We start from the raw sequence: 27,033 nt of genomic DNA, 5'->3' as shown, positions 1-27,033 counted from the left end.
ACATCTCCCGCTGTATCAGAATTTTTTTTTCTTTGATCTGGAGATAAATTACCATTTTCCTCTATTTCCTCTAACTCTTTCAGCTCCAGAGAGATATATTTCTGTTTTTTTTAATATCATTACCTCTCAAATTTGCTCCGCACCCCTTCAAGCATTTCTTGACATTCTTCAATTTCCTCTGTAATCTGTCCAAGCTATTACTGGCCACCACATTTTGTGTCCAACTTCTTCTGACCCTGTCAAGGAAATCATCTTCTTTTATCCATCTTTTTCGAATATGAAATTTCTATTTATTTTTGTTCTGGCTTCCATTGTATTAAGAATCAGAGTGTTGTGATCTGATACATCTCTCACAAGGTTGTGAAAAGTAGTCAAAGGAAAAAATATCTTCCCAAGAACTACGCATCAAAAATCTACCTAGTTTTTCCAAAGTGGGGCCAGCATGATTATTGGACCAAGTGTACTGACCACCAGACATGTGTATCTCCCTGAGAGCATAAGTATTAATGATAGAATTGAAAATATATGTCCATTTATTGTGACACATAGGTTTATTCTTTTCATAGAAAAATCTTAACAATGTGAAATCTCCCCCAATCAATATTGGTAGGGATTGGTTGCTTCAAACATTTCCTAATTCCACAAGGAATTCCTCTTTATCATAAATTTGTGCTGCTCCATAGACACTGACCAGACACCATTTTACCATCATTTCCAAGTCAATCAAAGTCACTTTGATATAGAATTTGCCAACCCAAGTGTCACAAATGGTAAACCTGGATAGCGTAAAACCACCTAGGATACCCCCACTTCTACCAACAGAGTTGATCCACTTCCAATAAAACTCACCTCTGGGGCCAATCCTCCTAAAAAAGGCAGGACAATAATCTTTCTTAATGGTTTCTTGGAGCACAATGAAGTCCAACTGTTGATCTTTCAAAAAATCTGACAGGAAACCACTCATGCATTTTTTACCCACCCCTCTGCAATTCAAGGTTGCACCTATCATAAATACTTAGGATTTTTTCCTTCCCCTGGTTCCATCAACAATGCCACTCAAACGTGGTCACTGATAGCCTTCTCCCGGGCAGCACATGATTTTGATTGTGCTCCCACAGTGGCATCACCTGATTTTGATTGTGATCCACCTCTCCCAATCTTACAGGCAGATTTCTTATCTCTCTTCTTCCTTCTAGACATAACAGGAGTGAAGCCATCATCATCTTCCATCTTAGTACCACTCTGATCAGAGCCAAAACCAAGCAAAAGTACATGGCTGGTATTAGTAACATCTGTAGGAATATGATTGTCCTGTACCTCAACAATAGCATGTCTAGCAGTTTCAAGATCTTTCAGGTAATTAATTTTCTCAAGAGAAAAAGAGTCAGGTCTAACACCCATCTCCAAGGCTCTATTCATAATATCATCATCATCATCATCATCAAGTAAGGCAAATGAGTTATGAGTATTTAAATTAGTACCTGGAATATTTCTAGCTTCAGTATTCTCCTTGGCTCTGGTGTCAATTCTTGTATTGTGCACTCCAAGGGACTCGATCCTAGAACTCATATTGGGAGCATGCTGTTGTACTCCACCACCAGCAATTAGAGGATTGCCATCACCTGGAGATTCATTGTCAGTAGGAGGATTGTCAACCTGAGAGAGAGGTTCTTCTTGAGTATCAGGCTATGGTTGTGAACAATCAACAGGAATAACCACTGCAGTTCTTTCATGTCCGAGGGAAGGGGCAACAAGGGAAAGGACACCCTGACCCTGTGTTAGATAAGGAACATCAGAGGTTTGAGAACTTTCATGACTGTTGTCATAATCCACCATTTCATCAGAAGGCCCAACTCCTTCATTCACATTTTCAGCAATTGGGTCAAGAATCCCACTATATGCTTTCTGAATCATGAAAGATTTATCACTCTTTGACTTGGCCAGAGAATTGATGAATTTACTGAAGGAATTATCTTCATTCTGACTGGAAGAATTCCCTCCATCCTTCACAGGCAAAGAGGCCACTGCATCAACCACTTCTCTATGGACCTCAGGCAGGGTAGGAGAACATTTGTCAGTATTAGCAGAAGAGGAACCTAGGTCACTCCCCAACTGACAAGGGTTAGCAGAGGAATCAATTTCAAACAATTTCCATTTCCCACTATCCTTGGTTCTTGGAGAGGGTGATACATGCATAGAATTCTATCTATGGTTGTACCTTGGAGGAGCAGATTATGATCCACCATCAGAATCTTGCAGACCAGTTCTCTGTCTTTTTGGTGTACCTTGGTCACCCTCATTGCCTTGAGTATCAGCAGGCACACTGACCTTGTTACCAGCATTGGAGGATGGATCAAACAACTCCCTGGAGTATTGGAACTCATAGAAACCCTTTTTAATCTCACCAATCCTGAAATTGGGAACAAGGGCCAGGTCTTGACTACCAATCTTCACTCTCACATATGCAAAATGTTGAGGTAGCTCTTGTCCATACCAAGTGGGTTTCCAACAAGGCTAGCTGCATAGAAAGTTGTTGACTTGTTCCTAAACTTCATAGGGATCCCTTTTATCCTGAACCATGCATCATAAAAATTGGTTCAATATCTCCAGCCAATTTCTCTAGGCTAATGATAGCACCAGGTACAGTTCTCACAAACAATTTCCCAAAATGAGCCAATTCATCAATAGCTTTGGCAGAGGGAAATATGGTTCTAAACTCAGTGGAGGAGACTTCTTTGGCAAAAAAACGCCAGTTGATCTTCATAGACTCGGCCTAGATATTAAACTCATGCTCAATGTTTCTGCAATTCACCTCTCCCTTCTCCATAGTGATATGTGCATAGTTGAGCTGCTCAACAGGGTAGTTATCTTCCTTTGGGACAGGAATTGAGTAAAAGCCAGATCCAAACTCTTCACTGCCGAAGAAAGGGGCATTGTATTCCCAGGGATCACATTCTTGACAGATAGAGACATGATGGTTGCTACCACAGTTACTACAAATACTGAAGTAGGAATTTCTAGAAGCATTGTCCATCCTTCTGCTAGTAGGAACTAGGGAAGTAAGGAGCAGGTGGAGGTACAGAGGACCCCACCGGCTCCGGCAAAGAAACCCAAGACTGAGAGTTGTCTGCGACTACCACTGACTAATTCTGAGGATGAATCTGAGGGGCTACTGCTATAATATCTGCAGCTATGGTATTATAGGATGGTAGGGATGAAGTGATTGGACTTACATCAACAGATCGAGCAGAGGTAGGGTTGGATGGAGCGCCAGGAATCATCTCTGCGTGATGCGCCCACCATCTACACGCATCTCGTCTTCTTTGCGGATCCTCTCAGCAATGGCACGCTCACGTGCCATCTTCTCGGAGATTCAAGTTGCTTCCTAGTGACGTTCTTCATCGAGTCGCATGCGTTCATCGACTCTGCGCCGTTCTTCGAAACGGAGATGTTCTTGATCCGCCATGCGCCGCTCTTCTTCTCCGGGGCGGTTATCTTCCTCCCGCCGCCACTCCTCATCGCGGCGGCGCTCATCTTCGCACTTAGAATATTTTACTACAAAGCCTGAACACTTAGGTACCTAACTCAACTGTACCGGGTACACGCGCCGTGTGTAGGCGTATGTGACGGTGGAGACGTGCTGCCAAAAAATGAACAACCTGCCGCTGGTCCTGCCCCGTCTCCCGTGTCCCGGTCGAGGTAGTGACAGTTCGTCTCAACCACTCCAGTGTACGTACGTACGTACCTCCGGACGTGCACACCATTTATTGTACACGTACGTACGTACGCGCCCCTTCCGCTGTGTCTGCGGATATATTCCTTTCCATTTCTCTATACCGCCACATATATATATCTATACGTCCTCTGCATCGCCCATCTGAAAGTACAGACGCACACGGAGGCACATGATCACATGTCACCAAAAGGCCACAGCATATACTAACGTCCATTATTCACTGGCGGCAAAATATGTTTCTCTTTTGTCACGCAAAGCTAGCGAATAATAGTCCTCTTGCAAAAGGCCATGAAAATCCAGATCAAACCTGCAGGGACAGCACTAGCGCTAGTCTTCAGAAATTCTACTAGCAGCATGTGATGCATGGGCCCTACTACGTGCTGTACCCATGCTATTGTTAAAATTAACACAAAACTAATCCATTGAAGAAAAAGATTCCACCTGTGCCGTCCCTTTCCGATCCTTACACGGACAGGTGGCCGTGAGCTGTCTCGCCCATAAACCTCTCTATATAAAACCCTAGCTCCAGACGCGCAGAGACGTTATATATTCATTCTTTCTCTACTGCTGCCCATCGGTACAGCGAGAGTACTCGAGGAAAGCAGGAGCAAGCGAGCAAGAAGGAAGCGTCTGCGGGAGAAGCTAGAGATCCGATCCATGGAGTTCGAGGCTGCCGCCGCGCAGGCGCCGAGGAGGGACGCGAGGAAGCTGGTGAGGTGCCCGAGGCTGCAGCTGGACGCCAAGACGGTCACGGCCGTCGAACAGTCCACCGGCACGTCCATCGCAGACCCGGCGCCGGTCGCCGCCGTCCCGGGCGGCGGCGCGATGCGCGTCAAGGTCGTGCTGAGCAAGCAGCAGCTCAAGCAGGTGGCCGCGGCCGTCGCCGCCGGCGGAGCCTTCGCGCTGCCGCCCGCGCTGGAGCAGCTCGTGACTGCCCTCAAGCGGCAGCACGCGAAGAAGCAGGCGGCGGCGGCGGCCGAGGTGGCTGCTGCCGCGAGAGCGAGACGCCAGGGGCGGTGGTCGCCGGCGTTGCATAGCATCCCGGAGGATATCTTCAGCTAGTAGGCTAGACAGCCTCCCTAGCTACGTGGTGTAGTCGATTCGCATGTATAGCTAGCTTCGATGGCCTCTCCATATTTCGTTTGGCCTATTTCATCTTTGGTTAATTCCTGGGTTGCAAATTTGCAACGTGCTAGAGCCAAAACCAATGCGCGCACAAAGGTTGCGTTCCAACTTTGAAATGTCGGAAATTTTAATCTGGCATTTGGGACTTTGGGTCCATTTTTTGTTCAGCGATGTACATATTCTCTGCACGAATCAATAATAAGGGAGTGAGCTGGGGAAAGGAAATAACAAATCGTGCGAACTTTCGTGTCTCTTTCTCGCTCCGAATCTTGTCCGGTGCCAGGTAGAACCACTGCATGCGTGTGGCGCCCGGTGAGCTGGACAAGGGCTTTGCTCGGAAATGCAACCCCAGCCCTAAAAGATTCCTCTCCTGTACGACAAGATCTACGCAAAATAGCTCACAGTTCACGGCCCAGCGGGCGCAACAGTGGCTGATTGATTGTGCCGGTCACATGCATGCCATGCCAGCGTCTAATCGGATGATTCGTTTCTGAGCCGACCGATAAGGATGAGATCGAGTGCCGTGATCTCCTTTCCATATGTACATCTAATCGAAAGACACCTTGGCGACGATAGTGTGACCCCCGGATCAAAGGTCTACTTGGCTATGTTCAACTTTAACTGGACCACATATTTTAGATTTGAAATGTGTCCTTTTCGATTAGTTTGGGCAATGTGACTGATAATACCAAACCCATCTCGATCAGTTCTTGGCTACCATCATTGATCATGTCCGTCATGACACATTCATAACCATAGATCGGCCGAAGTCGGGGCCGGCACATGGGGATGTATTTCTTCAAACAATTTTCGGGCATTGGGAGGTTACCCGCGGAGACCACTTGTGCAACCTTTGTGTCAATGGTGAGTCGCCGACAACTTGTGTGCCATTAAGATCAAGGGGCGACACCATAGGGAAGATCGACACGGAATCATCGATCCCCAACGAGCCATCATGTGGCAACATCGAGAATCGAAATGTTGGGAGGGTTTGGCGGTATGGCGTCGATGACGACAAGGAGAGGACGTGCGACTCTAGGCAAAGAGGAGGGCGGTTAGCGGAAGAGCCCGAGATCGATGTTGTGGCGTTGTCCATGGCGGCGACAAGCGCCTCTTCCTGGAGTAGGAGTAGGACCACATCGACCTTGGCACCGTCCCAAAGACAATCGCCCTGGTCGAAGATGAACAACGGCTGCTCCTAGATGGTGAAGTTGAAGGACGGTAACGACATAATTGCTCATGACATCAAATCTGGTACCTCAGGATCTTCAAGGTTCTCAGGGGCGACGTCTCCAACGTGATGATCTTTGACGGTTTGACTACATCATGACTGAGGTGGTCAAGACGTGCGGAAAGCAAGAGCCATCCACTGCCACGATCAGTGACTGAATGGTGGTTCTAGCTATCTGCCCGTCGTTTGAATTACTAGATGACCCGTTGCGCTATCGCGCAAATAGCAAAATCTATACTATAAAATTTATCTTTGTTTGTACTTATTGCGAGCAAGAGGACGAAAAGTTTGGTTCACAATTTTGAGCTATAGATGGGCTTTAGGGTTATAACAACTCCATCCCTGACGCAAAGGGGAAAAAGCAAGACTGCTGGAATTCACATGTAAATTCTATGTAAATTTAGAGAATGTCCAATAACATTGTCCTGCAGACAATAGCACTATGTACACACTGAGGAGGCGGAGGCATAAGTATCTAATTCAAACTTGAATTTTATTGCATGAAAACTTATATTTGCATCACAAATTACTACTGTATGGTCTCATTATGTACAAACTCAGGAGGCAGTAGCCAACCTGATAAATTACTCCGGTTAATATGCAGAGAAAACCTCACATCAACTCTATCCCCGTCCTTGAGCTTGGTCTCGGGCAACATGGATTTTCTATTGACTGAAAGCAGCGTCCCATCCGTGCTCATTCGTTAACCAGCACAAGCGGCCATGCACCGGTAGCAATCCTCACTATCTTCACATACTATCAGTAGACAATGTCCAACGCATAAAGATATTGGTCTGGTAAGAGCTCTTGAGCTGAAAAGATCGCACGACACAAGAAACAGCTGCAAGTGATTAAAAAGTTCACTGCAAAGACAGTGTATAAAAAATAGATACGAACATATAAAGGGAAGGTGAAGCACCATAATAGAATGGCTTTAAGTACCACAACTACTGCACAAGTGTGTTCTTAATCGTACATCATCTCACGAAACTGAAAGCAGATGGAACATCAGTGAGTATAATGGAACCTCATATACAATACCTATGTGTTTGTGCAGTATATATATTCATAATAGTACTATTATGATTGCTCCAACTCAGAGTCCAGCTAAGATATCACAACTGGTGTGCCTTGGTACGATAAAGGAAATAGAAATATGAAGTTATAAATAACTTATCCCCATTAAGGAGCTTAATTAGATAATACCATAGATGGTAGCCCACGCTTATATATAATCAGGAAAAAAGAGGATTATTTGCAAACAATTTATAAAACACTATATTAAGCATCTGTAGAAATTGATGGTATCCGATGGCTGAAACACTATGTAAATCTCTATTAGTACTACAACATGTCTTACTACATGGTTGTAACTATACAGGTAGTACTGCTTGCTTGAAGAACTTCGCTCTTCCTTTTCATGGATATACTACTATACAATGGCTTTAAAAGCTACCTTCATCATGACCATGGATGGAATCTCAACCACGCTCATGGCTAAAACCTGGTAAGGACGGGAGATCATATTACCTAAGGGTGAAAGGTATCAGCCTTGCATTGTACATAAAGAACATTTGTGATTTGCTGTATGCAGTCCAGGAAACTAAACTTTTTGTGCATTTTAATTTAATTTGAAGTTAGTTGTAGCTATAGATGCTAAATCAAATTTTATTTTAGTTTTACAGATTTTAGTTCACATGGTTCAACAGAATATTTCGGTTAACTTGGGTTTTAGGTTTTGAATTAGCTTTTTGTAAAAATAATTTGATAACAAAACCTGATTTAATCTATTGGTTCAGCTAAATGCTATTGTTAGTACAGAAATAACCTGCTACTTAACTCATGTGGCTAAACCAGTCATACATGTTATACATCTGAAGGTGAAGTATTACTTTGCTGTTCCAAACTACACAGTTCAGGAATAATGTGAATCGGTAACCTGGAGCTACAAGTATGAGTACACTACATGGCCTATTAATTCGGATGCCACACTGTTGACTTTGTCGCTACTATAAAATTACTATGAACCTGAGTAGCCTGAAGGTTTTATGGAACCAAGTTTAATTGCCGAAACTGAATATATATGCTATAGGACTCCTCTGAAAATTAATTGTCAGGTGTAAAGTGGGTTGTGGTACTGAGGTAGATCTACTACTCTGAATACTACAATCCTTGGTTTTGCTTGGTGGTGAATTTCGAATTAAGAAGATTCGGTTTAGCAATTATTTACATAACACGGATGGCCCACAATTCAGATTTGCCAGGAAACAAGGCATTAATTTATTACACAGCAACGTAGCAGTTTCAGCTACAAAACAGAGCATACCTTGGTTTACAAATTCAGAGATGTATCACCTAAACATGATAATCTGAAAAACGTTCTACATAATTTTCATCTTTATCCCAACATTTAGTTAGTATGTTGGCCTAAAGTTAAAAAGAAGTTTACTATGTACAGCAGAAGCAGGAACATATTCTCGACAGATCAGTAAACTGACTTCTATTTAAATGTGTCCAACCAAATTGCAAAATGAATGTTCTATGAAAAGCTCGAAACATGGTCTACACCTTTTATTTAGGGCAAAATGAATGTTCTATGAAAAGCCCGAAACATGGTCTACACCTTTTATTTAGGGTGTGCCTCAAAATTATTCTTGCAGAAAGACAAGACTTAATTCCAAACTCACTGCACCCAACAGTCCAAGGAAAACCTTAATAAAATATGTCTGAAGGTCAACACTGAACTGGCTATCAATGCTGGCATGCACCCCTACTAATTTCTCAAGCGCTATTGAAACTAAACAACACATATATATATATCTTTTCATATATATGAAGTACAATAAAACAACACCTGCAGAATTATTTTAGGTAGTTCCAACTCTGGTTTGGTATTAGTTGGAGTACAGAGACAGAGAATAAACAAAACATAGCTTAGCAAACCAGCTAATTAACCCTTGCACTGTAAATCCATCTACTGGCCAAATGCTTCAGTTCTACCAAAAGAACAAAATAGGGTGTGTGAATGCCAAGATGACGCACCTTATGTCGATTGATTGATGGATGTCAGCCACTTGTACTCCAGCAGCATCGGTTACCCAACGACATAGGAAACCTACGTCAGCATAATCAGCGACCCAGCGGGCAAGGCTGCAGAGATGAAGAATGAAAATATAGTTGTGTTGGGATTTATTCCAAATAGAAATACCCTTAATTAAGGGTGACACATCTTCTGCAAGCATTTAACTAAGAAATATTTGTTAAGGCTACTTGTGAAGGGCGGCGAGGAGGCAATTATATTGAACAACAGTCGCACAACAACATAACAGGTGAGGTAACACACCTAGGGAGATCAAAACCAGCTGCAAAGAAAGTCGAGTATTAGAGGCGAGACAAAAATGCAAGCTCATAAGTTGTATGCACTCCAGGGATCTTAGTTCACAAAATAAACTGCTGAAGATTACTATAAGAACATGGAAACATTATGGGCAAGCTGAGATGCCATCCCGAGCAAATGAAGAGCAACAAACTGCAGAAGTGGAATCATTCAACTGCTGCATACATATTGTAATAGGGTACTTTGGAATAGGATAAGTAAACCAGAAAAGATGTACGGCCAATCCTAGATTGTTCTAAACAAAGATAGTAGACAATCATCTCGAGCAAATGAAGAGCACCAATTGATATGCACACATGCAAAACAGAGCATGGATTCAAAATCCTGGAGGAGATATCAAAGTTACTGAAGCTTCTAACAAAGAATGTATGTGTCTTTGAACATAATAGTTCACCCTTTTAACATTAGGAACAATATAAACATAAAGCACGTAGCTCCTTATGGTATTTTACTTTTGGCTAAAAGTTAATAGGTATAGGTACTCATGCAGTATTGCTTGCAGAAGCACCACTTTCAAACAAATTTAAATGGAAGATAGCATGCTTTCAAATGTTTATTACCTAGATATATAACGTCGTAAAGAGAGGAAGAAAGAAGAGGAAACATATAATTACATACTTCATATTTTTCTGTTTCGTGGTAAAAAGAAAGAACATCAAATATTCAACACAAGCTACCAGACAAATGAAATGTTAACCATCTTTATACTGAACAGTAATAACCATACTTATATGAACTCCATCAAGTGTGATACTGATCCACCTAAAAATTGAAACACGCACGACCCAAAGAGAGCAAAGTTTTGAGCTGAAACCATCGATGGACTTCTTCAGACCCCACTAAAATGGTGTTGTACTTGCAAAGGGAGAAACAGAGTGTACCTAGAATTGGATACAGAACTCACCTCAGAGATCATTAGTACATCTGACGGTGTCATGCGGCCCATTACATTGGAAGGGAAAAAACATATAGGCAATGCCTATTTAGTGAAATCTATGGCCTCCTCAAATAGATTTATAATTAGTTAAATGAGTAGTTCTTAAATTACAGCTCAAGAAGATCCAAAAAAAAAGGCAGTAACATCTGCAGTATAGAAGATAACTAAATCATGTTTTTTTGCATCAACATAAATAATTATTTTTTAGTACCTGAAGAATTTGCAACATAAAAAATAATTAAATGATGACATATAGCTGCAAGCAAACTTTTGTAGAGGAAAAGACACATCCCAAATTGCTCTATGGTTCAAACCAGAAAGGTCCAACCTTCAAGAAAGTGAAGAGCAAGATTCTGGCTAGACCTTCCACTAATAATGCTAATTCTATTCCACAAAGAAACTGAAATACTGAATATTTAGCATAATTAGCTACTGTTAAATTACGAAAGTCAGCCGCCATGCTTCACCGAGTACTGAAACCCAGCTATCTATTACCCTTCCTAGCCGTTTTGTGAACAAAGGGGCAACTCCCCAGTCTTCATTATGAGAAACTAAAGAGTATTTGGTAATATATTCCTACAAAAACAAAGAAAGTAAAAATAGACGCACCTAGCGAACTGCAAATGGAAGTACATGGTTTTTATGTATACCGAAAACCAAATAAGCTGCAATACTTGTAAGTTGTTCTGTACCTTTACTTAGACTGAAAATGTTTGCGGGAAACGTACATCTTCCCCTAGAACAAATAGCTACGCAGATAATAGCTACCACCACAAAGCATCAGCCCCATGTCTGATCTCTACACGATAGGGCAGCTACTGCACAATCTCCGACATCGGTGGCTGAACTCTGGCTCAGGCTGTTTTTGCATCTGCAAGTGAACAAATGATCAACACCAACATAAAATAGAGATTCTGGGGGTGGAACAAAACATCATCTACCTGGATACAGGGTGATCACGTTGGTGAACCAAGAGAGAAATTTTGCAGGTTACAATCCCTCCATTGTTGGATAAACCATCTGGCCACGTCTCCACTTGCACCAGAAGGTGAGTGGCCGTTGAGGAGATGACAAGAGTAGAAAGGAGACAACATTCAACCTAGATGAGCACTGATCAAAAGCAAATAAAGCAGGTTACATAGACAAAAGAAACAAACTCATTTTTAGGTTTAGCACAGACCATAACATGAAAAATTAGGATCAATTTTGACTATTCAAGCAATGGAGAGAAGGAGAGAGAGGCAATCACACAAACTCTTCCATTCAATTCGTCCTCTTATCATTTTCTCGAATCTGAAACATCATGTTCTGATAAATAATATTAGAAAATTGAAACCAGAGCCACAAATAGGGTAAAGAGAGAGGAGCACCTAATATGGATTTGTTGTAGACTGCTTCTTGATCCACCTCAGCATTATTTGGCTTCGTCGCTAACTCCACACCTCCCTTCCTCGTTGATGTCACTCAGCTTGTACAAAAAGCCGCCAAGTTACCCACTCTTGACATCCCGTGCAACCCATGTCCTTGCACCATGACAATTTTCACTGAATGTCAGAGATACCATATAAGCTTCTACAATAAAAACATAAAACAGGTGATAATGCAAAACTAAACAATAACTAATGACATGGTAGTTTACTACGAAAGCTAAAATTTAATCTATAGTTTGAGAGCTCCAGCAACATGCATGATTAAGTAACTGAATGAATGTAATTGAGTTCGACAGCAGCAACAAGCAAGAATAAGCAGCGTATTTACATGTCCTAGCTACCATCTAATCAATTTCTCACAAAAAAGCAACTATCTATCATCTATTAATAAATGCAAGTGAGTTTGACATCTGTATACATGATCAAGCAGCATACTTTTAAAGGGTGGCGGCTGTTATTGAGATACAAAACAGAAGAAGCCAAAAAGGGGAAGCAAGTTTCTCAATAGGACAAGGAAAACGAATCCTCTGAGTCAGGCGTCAACTGTTGATAAGTTCTCTATCCACACATGACAGTGATCTAGCATACATGAAGCAAAATGAACCATCAAGGTTTCAAGAAATATTGTTAGTGTAACTAACAAAAAATAACTACGCTTCTCATGTGTAAACATCAGGCAGCACACATTTTAAATCTCACGTTATTTACTCAGGCAAAAATGCATGTGGAAGGTATCTCCTATATTGGATAAAGATAAAGTTCTCCATATCTTAGTTTCCACCATGGTGTGCTCTAAAAACTTCTGGAGTGTCCATAAAGGCAATGACCACAGAGAGCTGTGCAAGCCGTCATGTGAACAATAAATGGATTAAACAGACGTTAACGCCCCCAAAGCATTTAGAATGACCAGGACACTGGAGTGTCCATATGGCACTCACATCTACCATCAAACAAATTAGTAGGTTCAGAGGGGAATTTGAAAAGAGGGAAACTCACACATAAGCTCTGAAAGAAGCAGCCAGTCACAAATGAAGAGAAGCCGAAATGAAGAACCATCTCTGAACCATGCAGCTAGCTCAAAGCAACATCAAGAATTGTTTGGCTAGATGCACGAATTTGGATGGACAGAATACTTCTGTATTTGGAAATGATGTCTTGACCTGTAAAGAAAAGAAGATATCATGTTATAATGGAGAGATTTAACAACTTAAAAGACCACATCTACTCACACATAATGTTATAATGGAGAGATTTAACAACTTAAAAGACCACATCTACACACACAGTAAACTGAACTATAGCAGTAAATACATTGCTTTCAGCCATGCTCACATCTGTCTCAACAATGCTACTCATTTAAAGAGAGAGAGAGTTGCAAAGCTACTTCTAAACATAGCATAGAACAAACCATTGTCAGTTTTATATACCGACACTGAAAATCTGGGATTGAGCACACTATTATTTCGCAGACCATATATTCATATGAGTTATCCGCTTCTTTTGTCACCAAACAGTTACCCTGCTTCTTTTGTATAGTAAACAAATGACACTTCGTAAACCATAACAGATTAATGCATCATTAGCAAATAATACAAAACAAAAAGATTGCAAGAAAAGGTAAGCAGAGCAGGGCCCAACAATATCAGTATACAAAGGTTCCCTTCACAACAAAACAAGCCATTTTGGTAATTTTGGCAATTGGAAACATCTGCATTAGTATCTATTAGGAAGCACTATTTTATACACATAGTAAAAGATTGAACCTTTGTCGTCTCCCAATTCCAAAAGTGTATAGACGCTCACTTTGCATCCCTGCAACCAACGAAGATTGATTTAAGAAGATTCTAACCTAAAATATCATGTCACTTTAGAACTACAAACTACTGATCTCAGATACTCAATCAAACTCACTTTATGCTTCTTTCATTTCTTCACTGCTGCACTCTCTAGTTCAGAACTGAAGGGAATGACTTCAACGCACTATTGCATATGCTTTCATCGTAATATTCCATTCCCAACATTACTTGCTCCTTGTCAAAACACCCAAGAATGCAACGAACAAGGTCGTATAGCAAGAATACAAACTATTCAGACGGATAATCTGGTTAAGAGCTCATCGTCAGTATTTTTGCCTCCCAACAACAATTTTCTCCTTTTTTTCTCTTCAACCTGCATCAACAATTCATGATTTGTAAAAGTTGCAGCGGCAAGGGGAAGAAAATACCACAAAATAAGACGAAAAGGGAACAAAACACTACATACACCTGGCAAGTTGCTGATGATTTGAAGCTGGCTGTAAATCACATTGCTTGCCTAGATCAATCCATCCCCAGATCCTTCTTGGAATTTCATCAACCACCTTATAGGCATAGAGAAAACAAGTCTGCACAAACAAAGATTAGAAGCTCTAGGAGCAAGGCACTTGAAGAACGAGGCAAATATCATGAAAAGGAGAGCAGCGTGCACCTTCTTGAGAGGGCCAAATATGGCGAGGTTAGGCAGGCGTTCTGGCAGAACGGTTCTGCACTGGCTGTTTGTGCTTCAGCTGTTGAGCAGGAGGAAGAGATCGACCGAAGTAGCAGTTCCAGCTCAGTGAGAGAGAAACGGGTTGGGGCTAGCCATGGCTCCCCCAGACCTGAGACGTCTCCATCGCCGTCGACCACCCCCTGCCGAGGACAACGACGACAGGCCATAGGTCTCCTCTTTATGGCTGCCAGATGCGCCGCCACGCGCCGCCTGTCATCGCAGCTGCTGCGTCCAACCGTCGTAGTCGCTGGTCCCTGCCGCCTCCAGCCGCCGGCGTCGCTGCTCCCTGCCGCCGCCGGCGCTCGAGAGCCTTTCCCCCAGATGCACCGCTCCCAGGGACGCCGCAGGGGCGCGGGCTCCCTTTGCCAGGGGCCGGTGCGGGCGAGCTCCGCCAGAGACCGGGCAGGCGACCTCCGGCGCGAGCGAGCTCCGCCAGGAGCCGGTTGTGGACGGGCTTCTCAAGGCGCGGCGAGGCGTCGCGCAGCCACCACTCTCCGTGCCGGCACCCGCCTTCGTGCGGCCTCCTGCATCGTCTTCTCCGACCTGCCACCGTGGTCGTCCTCCTCTGGCTCCATCCCAAGGAGATGCGGCGCGCCACCATTGGAGAGGAGGAGAGACGAGAAACGGGGATTGGGCAAGAAAGGAGCACAGGGGATTGGAGCAGCGATCTAGGGTTTCACCCCTGCCATGCGGAGAGGAAAAAGAACGCGACCGATCAACCGGCCGTGTCTGCCTCTCGCCGCCGGGGCCCGCACATAGCTGGTCCCAGGTGTCATGGACTCTTTTAGAAGCTAAACGAGTGGGAAAGATTTTTACTTCATCCAACGGCTGGAGTGAAAAGTGGAAGGAGATTTTTACTATTCAGAACCGATCCAACGTCATACGAAGGTTTGCCCCTTTGGATGGCCTGGTTGGCCGGGTAAGATTGCAACATTTATAGAAGTAATGTGTGTTGTGTGTTTGTCATCGTGGAGCTAGTACGTTTTGCTAGCTAGTTAGTTAGCGTTGTGTGAACAAAGTAGTTTTGGCTATGTCGTTTTGGCTATGTCGTTATTGGTTCAGTATGTACAGAAGAAGCTCACCAGACGATGGAATCGATTTTCACCTATAGTATGAATATATGGGCTTGCACTTAACCAAACTAGGTGCAGAAACAAGCCTAGCCCGGCCTCGATCGTTTTACCACGTGCCAAAACACATGCCTCAAACCGTACGTACGTCGGCCAACACTTTGAAGCCGGAATTAAGACACGATCGAGCCATTCACAGCCCACAGCATATATAGTAAACCGTACCGAAGTTTAACGATAGCAGTCCCGGCCGGTCCAACCCTTGTGATTCTTGACCACCGCGCGCTAGGCGATAGCTAAGTCCACCGCCAGCAACCGTCGCAATCGAAGCACCGCCACGGCGCTCGTACATGACCACACATCCAGGTCACGTCCCCAAGCACAGAATACCGGGAGGAAGAGCAGCGGGAACCCAGCCCGGCTCCGCGCGCGGATCGGCGGATGCACTTTGCGTAGGTCGGACTCGGACGGAGCCGGAGCCACCATCGATCCAGAGCAGAGGCCACTGCACTGCCGCAAAACAGTGGCGGCATATGCACGGACAGCTAATTGAGCCCGGCATGGCGGCATGCCTGAAAGGGACCGAGCCTGACTTGCCTTGCCCCCAAGGGGACACAGTCACAGTCGCACGCACAGCTAGCCAGCCCACACGTCTCGCGCGCGTACGGACACGGACCCGCCAGAACGCGTGGGCGCGTCCGGAGCGTCTGATCGATCGATCACTTCCCGAGGAGCGGTTTCGGGCCGGACGTGCCGCGGCGGGCGTCGGCTGGCCCGATCCTGACCGTCCAGCCATGATCCGGCCCGTGCGTGCGTTGTGGATGGGGTCGCTGAACGCCTGAACCGGTGGTCCCAACCACTGTGTTGTTAAACCCAAGTTGTGCGTACTGTGTATCACGCGTCCTGCTCAAATAACTCCCTGATCGGGACGGTTCTCTGTCTCAAAAAAATCGGTGTCACGCTCGCGTCACGGTGGCGTCACTGCCGAGCCCTCATCTTTTTTTTTCTCTCTCGCGAGTTTTCTCGATCTTGCACTGCATGTGATAAAGAATTTGTTGTACACTCTTCAATGTACTTGGTGCTACTCGGCGATACGTACGCCCAGTCGACTCTGTCGTGCGCCGTGCCAACGCCGATCTCGAACGCCACGGAACGCCTTTGCGTCTTCTCTTTTGTTTGACGGTACGGTACGTAGATATTCGTAGCAGCCGTACTCACTCACCGTCCGATTCGCTACGTGCTACCCGTCACGGGATACTGAAACAGTGTTCTCGACGCAAACTCTTCTGCCGAGAACGTCCGCGGTAGGATACAACACAAAATCTGACCTGAAAAGCTGCGCTAGCTCGTCACATGCGTTTCGTCCGTAGCGTGGACACCTCACGTACTTGGCTGCACGTATTCCGGGCCAACACACGCGCGCAAGCAAACAACAACAGCCGCAGATCCAGCTCGCTAGCCGCTTAATCTAACCACAGCAGCCACATCTCTCTCTTCAGGGTTTATACTACTCCGCGTACATCAGGAACCTTCACTGAAGCAAAGCCCCAGCGCCAGCAGGCAGCATAGCGAGCTAAGAGCATCTCCAGCCGCGTCCCCCAAAGGGATTTGGGGCGCGCCGGACAGAAAATACGTTCCAGCCGCGTCCTCCAAAGTCCTTTTTTGTCCGGCGCGCCCCTATACGGTGTCCGGCGCCCCGAGCCCGTCCCCGTCCCACAGGGGACGCACCGGGGACGCCGGACACAACGAAAGCGAGGCCGGGAGTGGCGGGGCCGACCCGTCGGCGGCACAATTAATTTAAACCTAACCGTCGCCTACCTCGCGACGGAAGTTATTGGCGCGCGCCGACGGTGCGGTTCCCGCGAGAGGCGCGGCGACGCGTCCCGTCGCGCCTAGCTCTGCGTGCCGGCGTTAATGAGCGCCACCGCTCCTCCGCCTCCCTCCGGCCTATAAAAGGGGCGCCTCTCATCGTCCCTCTCACACACAAACCCTAGCGCCTCTCTCCCAAACCCTAGCCGCCACCATCTCTCAACAAGACTCGACGCTATGTCCGGTAGAGGCGGAGGCCGACCTCGCGGCCGCGGCCGTGGTCGTGGTCGTGGTCGTGGCCGCGGCATAGCCGAACGCTCGCCGTCGCCTCCCACGCCGTCGTCTTCATCGTCGGAGATGGACGTGGAGTCGGACGTCCTGTTCGAGTTCGTCCACGTCCTCAAGGGCGACCCGCGCGGCATCCAGAGGCTGCCGGACTCCTTCGCCGAGTACGTCGGTGGCGTACGCCCGCGCACGATGCATCTACGGGAGCATTCGTGCGGCTACTGCCGGTGGATCGTCAAGGCGATCTACGACGCGCGCGGCAAGATGTACCTCAACATCGGCTGGGAGAAGTTCGCGCGCCACCACAGCCTCGAAGCCGGCTTCATCCTCGTGTTCTCCTACTTCGACAACGGGGACATGAGCGTCAAGGTCTTCGACGAGAGGCGCCGCCTCCGGGACTACCACGTCGACGAGGACTCCCACGACGACAGCACCGACGAGGAGGACGACGCGAGTGTTGTTTCTTCGCAGCGAATACGTGCACGGAGGTTTCGCCTGTTCGCCTCATCGGTAGAACCAACAAGGGCACCATCCTCCCGCTGGATTTTCCAGTTTAGGTGACTGGGTGTGCCCTCGAGTGTTCTTTCTTAGCAGCGAACACAGGAAACATTCGATGCACGACCTAGTTAGGTTTAGTTTCTTTGCAATATTTTATATTTGTGTCCACCATGGTTCAAACTATGTATTAGTTTGTGGAAAACCATGTTCCAAACTATGTTTTCGTGTAAACCACGTTCCCAATTATGTATTAGTTTGTGGAAATTGAAATAAAAATGCCAAGAAAAAATATTTTAAATGTTTGGGGGTGGCGTTTGGGGGACGCGGCTGGGAAGCGACGTCCCCCAAACGCGGCACGAACGAAACACGTCCCCCAAACGTTCGATCCGGCGCGGTTTGGAGGACGGTTTGGGGGACGCGACTGGAGATGCTCTAAAGATGATAAGCTCGGGGCCTGGGGTATGACATGGAATTTGGTATTTTAGACTCACTTCAACTCAAAAGTCACTTGTCTAATCATCTCTGCACTGACAAAACATTGCCCATACTACCTGAGACGCGGCTGGCATGCGGGGCCAGGGCGATCGACGCCGCCGGTCCCACAGCACGCCAAGTACAGCGCAAAGATCGATCTACTCGCAACTTTTGTGCATGTGAAGAAAGCGATTATCCCCGTCAGCTCCACCAGGGGAGATTGTTGTTTATCTGCTTCCTTTGCGGAGGATTAGTTTATTTATGAGTAAAATACATCTATGGTCACTGAACTTGTTTCGCATTCTCACAAAGGTCACTGGACTTTAAAAAATGAAATATACGGTCACTCAATACTTCCAGAATGCTTACTACGGTCACCATGGCCATTTGGCTACGTTTTGGCACTGACGTGGCATACGAATTGACTGATTGACCAGACCTCGTGAAATCACACACCCGCGCTAGGGTTTTTCAGCAAGTTTGCAGAAAATAGTCGTACTTAAACTGTTTTATAGCATCTCCAACCGGGGCGGCAAAAGACGCGCCCCAAAAAACCGTCAGTTTAGCGTCCGTGTCCGTGGGCGCTCGCGTAAACCTCCAGCGAACGCGCGAAAAAGAGGCGCGCGCTAAAAAGTTTACCGCGCCCGCGCTTTTGCGTATCCCGCACGGGAAACTTGGCGTTTCGGCTGGCGCGCGCTATAAAACGCCACGCGGGCGCGCATCCAACCGTCCGGAAACTTCAGTTGCCCGCGTGTCGCTCCGCGCTCCGTCTCCCCCTCTTGCCGCTCTGCCTCCCGCGCCGCCGCTTCGACGACACCATGCCTCCGCGCCGCCGCTCCGCCTCCGTCTACCGCGGCGTTTGCGCGCGGCCGAGCGGCCGCTTCGACGCCGAGATCCGCTCCGGCGAGGAGCGCATCCGGCTCGGCACCTTTGACATGGCACACGAGGCGGCGCGCGCCTACGACGTCGTCGCCTGGCGCCTCGGTCGCTCCCGTCGCCAGATGAACTTCCACGACGTGTGGACGCGGGAGCAGACATAGATGCTCGCGCCGCCATCGCCGGCCGTCACGCGCGAGCAGCAACGACGCAACCGCGAGCTCGAGCAGCGGCTCCACATCGCGGAGCAGGACGAGCGCCTCCGCCTCGAGTGGGTGCGACAGTTCCCGGAGGACGTCGCTGCGATGGAGGCGTTCTACGTGCAGAAGGAGGAGTAGAAGGCGGCGGCGGCGAAGAAGAAGGCGGACCGCGAGAAGCGTCGGGCCGAGTCGGCGGCGAGGAAGGCGGAGAGGGCGGAGGAGAAGAAAAACGGCGCTGGGCCGTCGACGATCAGCCCCTCCTCCTCCTCCTTCGAGTGGACTACTACGCCGGTGTCCGACACTACTCCGAGCAGCCACTCGTCGGATTTCGACTGGGACTCGGAGTAGACTTTAGTGTAGTTTAAATAAAATGTCGCTGTAATATCGAATTTTAATATATTTCGTAATTTTTCTTTGTTTGCTTTGTTTGATTTATTTCGAACCAAAAAAGATTAAACTAGCCATTCGCGTCGCGCGCTGCATAATGGCGCGCCCGGCGGAGGACTACTTTTACCGCCCGAGCACGCGCTGCAAAATACCGTATCCGGCGGGACAACTTTCAGCGTAGCGCGCTATCAGTTTACAGCGTGGCCGAAACGATTTTTAGCGCACCGATTTTTAGTGTGGCTGTTGGAGATGCTCTTACGCACCTTCCGTGGCTACTCCGATCGTTCAGGAGGTCAGGAAGAGATAGGATGCGGAGTCATCGGTGTGCAGTTGTCGTCGGTGATCGTGGGCGGCGATCTCGTCTCCCAGAAGGATTTGCACATCTCCTTGAACATTCGGTTCAGTACATCGGTCCGAACAGGAGTCGAGCAAGGCGATGTCTCCTTCTACCCGCCGTCACCGGAGGAAGGTCTTACAGAGACAATAACAACAACAATGTGAGTACCACCAGGTCACGATCCCAAAGAAACAGATGTGATCGGTTGTTAATACTACGACAGGTTACACCTTGTTCGGCTCAATGGCTAAAATGGTGAACTCCCACCACTGAACTCATGCCTTCGTCACTCAACTCATGCAGCAAAGCAACCACAATCTTCATTAGCTTCACAAGTTCAATCATCTTCAATTGTATAAGGTCCAGCCATGGTGCTCCTCTGTGTAGAAGATCCAGGCAAGGTGCTCCTCCGTGACTGAGACAAATCGAAGAAGGGACGGGGGCTGCGGCACATCCGAGGGGACGGAGGCGGCAGTGCAGCGAAGGGGGCGGACGCGGCAGCGCAGCCGAGAGGAAGGAGGCGGCGGCGCAGCGGAAGAGACGGAGGCGGCGGCGCAGCGAAGGGGGCGGACGCGGCAGCGGGGCGGAGGGGAAGGAGGCCGTGGCTCAGCGTACGAGACAGAGGCGGCGGTGCAGCGAAGGGGGCGGACGCTGCAGCGCACCGGAGGGGAAGGAGGCGGCGGCGCAACGCGTATGTACGAGATGAGTACCTTCTACTCGTTTTGCACAAAAGCCCCGGCATGGGTGCGTGCTCTCACGGGGGTCCCGTCAGTTTAGTCAATCGTATGCCACGTCGGAGCCAAACGTAACAAAATTGCCGCGGTGACCCACAGTGAGCAGCGTGTGAGTATTGAGTGACCGTATATTTCACTTTTCTGAGTCTAGTGATCTTTGTGAGAATACGACACAAGTTCAGTGACTCTAGATGTATTTTACTCTTTATTTATACACTGGTTTGGTTTGCACACAAAGAAACGGCAGCTGCTCTGACCTAGCAGCAGCCATTGCATCGGACCCAGCCCATGTTACTTCCTCCCCAAAACATGGCATGCAACTGCAAACGCAGCGCATATGCATTGTACGCTGCCCAAAGCCGCAAGCTAATCCCCCGGAGAAGCCAAAGACCGCGCACTTTGACAAGTTTTTGTTTAGCTAGCTAATCATGAGCAGCAGGGGAAACCAACAGTAGAATTCATTTCACACTGTCGTCGTTATCTCTGATCATCAATTATGAATTATGGATGCGTGTCACCGGCTAGTCGCCCAACGGCCCTGTATACCTGCTGTATCCCAGTTTGCTGACGCGATCTCGTCGTCGTCGTCGTCGTTTCTATACACTTGGCGGCGTTGGCGCGCTACGGACAGGGGATCCACAGTAGCTAGGCTCTCGATCGCGTGGCGTCACGCGTGCGTACGCGCCCTGGTCTACTCTGACCTCGACCGATCGGTGCCTTGATCGCTCTGCATTGATCATGATCATTCATTGCAGGGGGTTCCGCGTTACCATTGCAAATTTGCAATTAGCCGTCAATCATAGAGGTTGGCTCACCGTCCATCCGCGTTGTTGATACAGTACGTACGTCGCGTAGGTGATGATTGCGCGCGCGCGCGCGCCTGATCACGGAACGTAGGGCTAATCAAACTTAATTTGCAGCCAAATGTCAAGATTGATAAATATACACACACTAACGGCCAGCGGCTGGCAGGGGTTGGAGATCTGGTGCTCGTTGTTAAATAGTAATTAATTAGTTAACTGACGGTTATGAGTAGTTAGTTGAAGTTTTTCTTTTTCTCGAGAATGACAGGGGTTAGTTGAAGTTGAGAGTCCAGTAATATGAAACGCATTCCTGCCCAAAAAGAAATGGATGTCAAATATGTGTAATCAATGTTATTAGGACCGTCCGCTAAACTGTAATGTCAAATACGGCCAGCTCACCGTGCATGCCAGTAATGGACTGATGGCTCCATCGTCGAGTCTAACGTCAGGATTCACTTCCCAGCGTCCTGAAAGGGACATTAAGACTAGTCACAGTGAAGAGTATCATATAGTAGTATCATGCATATGATATTATTGTGTGATATTATCTTCACAATACATAGTATCATGTAGTAGTATTATAAGTTAATTATATTTAGTGATTTGTAGAATCTCAATGCAAAAGTGTGTACAAGATTGGTTTGACATTAATTTTTTTAGTTCTACGTGCTATGATACAGTATCTACCTATGATAATACTACCATCTTTTTCTTCATTTATTAATGTGACACATCAGCTTTTTGCATGCATGTGATGCATGATACTAGCTATGATACTCCCATTGTGGGTAGTCTACCAATATCTGAAAGACTGTATACTTTTTTTGCGAGTGAATAAGAACTTTATTAACCAGGAGGGGTTATAAGTTGATCATGTTCTAGGGCCTGTAACACAACCTCAGAACCCGAACCTAACCAAAGATCAGTAAGGCGTTCCAACCTTGCATAATTTGCAAGATCATGTGATGAGGTCTAAGACCTAGGTTGTGGCCCGATCTCGCGATTGACCCAAATCCAAAAGGGGAAAAGAGGGAGAAGATGAAGAACACGAAGAACAAACACACGCACACCAACCCGATACAATCGAATTCTTACTCTCGTGGCTCGATGGACCACGCTAATAGAATCAACCGGAAGAGACGCGAGGTAGAATTCCGGATGAGAAATCGGGGTTGGAGACGAAGACCGGTGAGGGAGAGAGAGTGGAGCACACTAGAATCTCACTCACAAGCATCCAAATCCTCAACAAGAGTAGCCTTGGTTACAAAGGGGATCTAACCCTAGAGAGACAAAGCTCAAAAGTTGTTTTAAGCTCAAATTATGTCTAAAGAGTAAAGGGGGCGACCTGGGTGCTTATATAGGCCTACAGGGCGGCACGGGTCGAAGAGGTACAAGTTGGTTGGGTCAAACCCGTGGGATCCGGTCAGGGGCCGGCTGGACCGGGCCTGGGGCCGGCCCATCCGGTCCAAACTGGATGCTGGGCCGGGCGGTGACCGGGTGGGGCTCCCGGGGCCCCAGAACTCCTTCCGGTTGGCATCGGTCGGGGATCCGGTCTGGACCGGGCTGGATCCGGTCTGCCGCCCGGTCAACCGGGCCTGTGACCGGCGGGTCCGGCCTGGGGCCCGGTTAGACCGGATCCTGGACCGGATCGACCTCCTCCTCTCCTTCTTCTCTTCTTCCCTTTGGTCTTCCCTTCTTCTTCCTTGAACCATGTGGCTTCCCTCTCCTCGGTTCCTTGACGCTCCCTTCGGGTCCTTGACGAGATTGGTACCTTGTGACATATAGGCATATGTATGAGGTAGCAATCCGTCCAAGGTTATGTTGAGTTCGAGTGTAGAAAGGGGTGAATTCACCTTATCATGTATGGCTTTGGCCCGAGCTCGTGTCCTTGGGCCACGAGGAGGGTTTGTCGGTCTTGAGGCGGAGGTGTCCAAAAGCCACCCCGCATCATCATGACTAACCCTAACCTGCGATCGTTCCACTTTTACGAAAACACACTCATGCTCTTGATTACGAAGAGTTCTAATCTCCGACACCCAATGAAGAAAGGGTGATCTATCCTGCACAGAAGACCTCTACCAACTGGACGCAGTCGGTCTCTACTATTATAGGGTAGGGACTGCGGTGAATCGCCAAGTCCAAACCCGCCACACAGGCTCGAATTTCTGCCTCAAGAGGACCATCACAATCATCCATGAATCTGCATGCAGTGAAGATCGTTGTTCCAGCAGTATCACGAAGCACCATGCCAGCTCCGACGCTATGATCAGAAGCACCGAAGGATCCATCAGTGGAGAATTTCACCCAGCCCACTGGGGGCTTGATCCACGGGTTATCAGGTCCCTTTTTTACCACCCGAGAAGCAGGCAATGTTGCATCTTCAACCATCGGTTTCTTTCCTTTGACAATATCCTTCGCAGAGGAATCTTTGCAGTGATGAAGCAACTTCCAGTGGCCAGATATAAAACGCCGAGAACTATCACACGAAGGCAAGATTTTATCGTGTGTAGCCTCATTCCTTGCAAACCAAACTCTCCAAGCCACCACACGAGTAGCATCAATCATATTGCTTTGAAGTTTACTAATAACTGCCTGAAGTGGAACCAAATGATAAGGCTCGATCTGCAAGTCCAGATCCTCAGGTAAATTCTAGGCCTTTCCATTTCGCTCTAGAGACGACGAGTATGGGGGCATTTGTATTGAGCATGTGAGGTATCATTCAACTCAGTACCACAAATATTACACTTCCCTGTAACTCGCATATTACGATCTCTGAATAATTAACTGAACTCCCTGCACTTCAAAGCCGTGCAACATTAGTTCCAGAAATCCAATGGCGCCAGCGCCATTGCTGGGCGAGCTACAGAACTAGCAACAGGAAACATGGAAGACGAGGGCGTTGTTGTAACCAAAGGACCGATGTCTATGTCAAACTGTTGCCTCGTCGTGACCAAATGTACATCGGTCGTTCACTCCACAAAATCGACATCGAGTCCGGCTCGATAACACGTCACTTCCTCCCGACCCCGATCGATATCGATCCAATGATGCCCGGTCCGATCGATCCTCTCTCTCTCTCCGGTCCGATCAGCGATCAATCCTCTCTCTCTCTCCGGCCGCGAGAGCGACAGCCATGTGAGGCGTCCATTTCTCTATTCAACTGCCATCGCAATTAGTCCCCGTCTCATGATTGTTTAGAGCCTTAACAAAAGCTGCACTTGGTTACTATTCTGTAATATTAACCATATCGATCCATGTTCGTTACCCATTTGTTTGATCAACTTTCAGCAGTAAGCTTGGGGACGGACACAGGTGGGGAGGAAGCGGGGCCCGCGGGTCAGAGACCTGGGGCGGTGCGTGTTTGGAGCCAGTTGTGGCTGCGCTCAGCAAAAAGGCAAGCCACCCGACGACTGCCAGTATATAAACCGTGGTAGCAATGTCGCATTGCTCGACAGGCCGCACAATCACTTTGCCTTCGCTTTAGCCTTCGCGCTCTGCCTTGCAAGGAACGTCGCCGGAGCTAGCAGGGACTGCCCGGGTACTACTACCACTACTTGCCCCGCCGGAGGCCGGACATCGCGCCACTTGCGCGAGAGCGGGGCGTCGGCGGCCGGTCACGGAGATGGCGACAAGGTGCTTCTTCCCGAGGGACCACGCGGCGGCCGGGGCACAGGGCCACGGCCACCGGCAGCAGCACCAGTCGAAGGCGGCCGCGGAGGCGCTGGAGCAGCTGCACCACGGCGGCCGCGTGCTGTCCCGGGAGGAGGTGGGCGGCGCGGTGCGCGTCAAGATCGTGGTCAGCAAGCGCGAGCTCAAGAAGATGGTGGCCGCGCTCGGCACCGGCCCCACCACCATCGCGGGCTCGACGGCGGCGTCGGGGGGCGAACGCCGCAGCTCCCGCCAGCGCGCGTCAGGCGGCGGCGGGACAGACGCCGAGCAGAGGCTGCAGTCGCTCCGGCGGCGCAGCATGCGGCGGGCGGCGGAGGAGGCGCGCCGGATGCAGGCCAGCGGGGAGTGGGAGCCCGGCCTGCAGAGCATCCCCGAGGAGGCCTACTGAGTTAGACGGCGTCGTTGGTTAATCGCTTTTTACTAATCTACTACTCGTATCATCAAGGCGGGCTGGGTTTTGATCGCCTCCTGCTAAAATGCTAATCGGTGTATGTGTACAGTGCTCTTGCCTTGTTTTGTTCCGGATCCTTAATTATGATGCTGAGACTAAACGCTTGGTTAATCCTCCTTCAGTTACCTGTGCATTCTTTCCTTCTGATTCTTCCTTTGTGAATTTTTGGAGATGGAGAAAAGAGAGGTGATCTGGCTGCATTCATCTCGAAATTCTCCTTGTGGGTGAATGATTATGTGCGGGAAAATCACGAATATGACCGCCGTTCAAATGGTAAACGGTGAGCTTGCCATTTGACTGTAGATGCTGTTCCTGCCTTTTTGGCTGTCTGTGCTCTTTTCGCCTTTCTGTTGGGCATGGAACATAATCAAAAGTGGGAGTACTATTAACGAGTTGTTAGCAGCTTTGCAAAGCAGAACCGGTGCCAAGATTCCATCGCACATGGCCAGATTGTCTGTCACATTAAACAAACCATCTCCCCATTTGTTGTTTCTGTTATCCACCAGTGTCAGCTTTGCCATGTTGTGGCTGCTGTTGCCCTTGTGCAAGTGTGGAGGGTCGTTTTCTCCTTGTTTATATTTCTCACGTTTTGAAGTCCGGCGGATTTAAATTTTTGCCTAGGTTTCATCCTTTGATCAGATCCTGTATCCACGTTTTGGCCTAAAACAAATTCGTAGAGACCAGTAACTCACATTCGCAGATGCTACAAGTAGAGGTCGATGTGCCTGAAACAGGCTCAAATCCTATCTTCGCGCCGCCCCATCCACCGCTTCGTCGCCACTCTAGGGTTACATCCGGCGAGGAATTACCCTCACCTACACCGCATCCATCGCTCCTGAAGTTTTGTCGCAGCGGTTTTGGACAAGGGGACGGTCGGATTGGAGTCGACATCGCCTCGTCGTGAGGCGGCGGAAGTCCCACAACACCCCCTGCCGAGGAGCACACGAAATGGATCCGGTCGGAGGGCACGAAGAAGCGTACGACAAACAGGTGGACCAACCGCATCCTGATGCCGCCGTCATCAAGAAGCTTTGCCACATCTCAGATCAAGATGTTGC

At 47.8% G+C, this 27,033-nt stretch overlaps 2 protein-coding genes and 1 long non-coding RNA gene across 3 annotated transcripts; 2 read left to right on the top strand and 1 right to left on the bottom strand.

The window, feature by feature from the left end:
- The first annotated feature begins 4,393 nt into the window (after window positions 1-4,393).
- Window positions 4,394-4,798, top strand: LOC124688038. Its single transcript, XM_047221753.1, has one exon. It carries the CDS (start codon window positions 4,394-4,396, stop codon window positions 4,796-4,798), a length of 405 nt encoding a protein of 134 aa, XP_047077709.1.
- Window positions 4,799-13,626: 8,828 nt separating this feature from the next.
- LOC124688037 lies at window positions 13,627-14,494 on the bottom strand. The gene is made up of 4 exons (XR_006998409.1): window positions 14,323-14,494; window positions 14,119-14,239; window positions 13,768-14,025; window positions 13,627-13,668 (listed from the first exon to the last, which is right to left on the bottom strand). It is a non-coding gene; the product is annotated as an uncharacterized LOC124688037 (long non-coding RNA).
- Window positions 14,495-25,477: 10,983 nt separating this feature from the next.
- LOC124688036 lies at window positions 25,478-25,983 on the top strand. Its single transcript, XM_047221752.1, has one exon. It carries the CDS (start codon window positions 25,478-25,480, stop codon window positions 25,910-25,912), a length of 435 nt encoding a protein of 144 aa, XP_047077708.1. The 3' UTR covers window positions 25,913-25,983.
- Window positions 25,984-27,033: the final 1,050 nt, after the last annotated feature.

The sequence above is a fragment of the Lolium rigidum genome, chromosome 2 (genome assembly GCF_022539505.1).
Source record: "Lolium rigidum isolate FL_2022 chromosome 2, APGP_CSIRO_Lrig_0.1, whole genome shotgun sequence".
NCBI classification, from domain to species: Eukaryota; Viridiplantae; Streptophyta; class Magnoliopsida; order Poales; family Poaceae; genus Lolium; species Lolium rigidum.
This window is presented reverse-complemented; position numbering and strand designations above follow the sequence as displayed.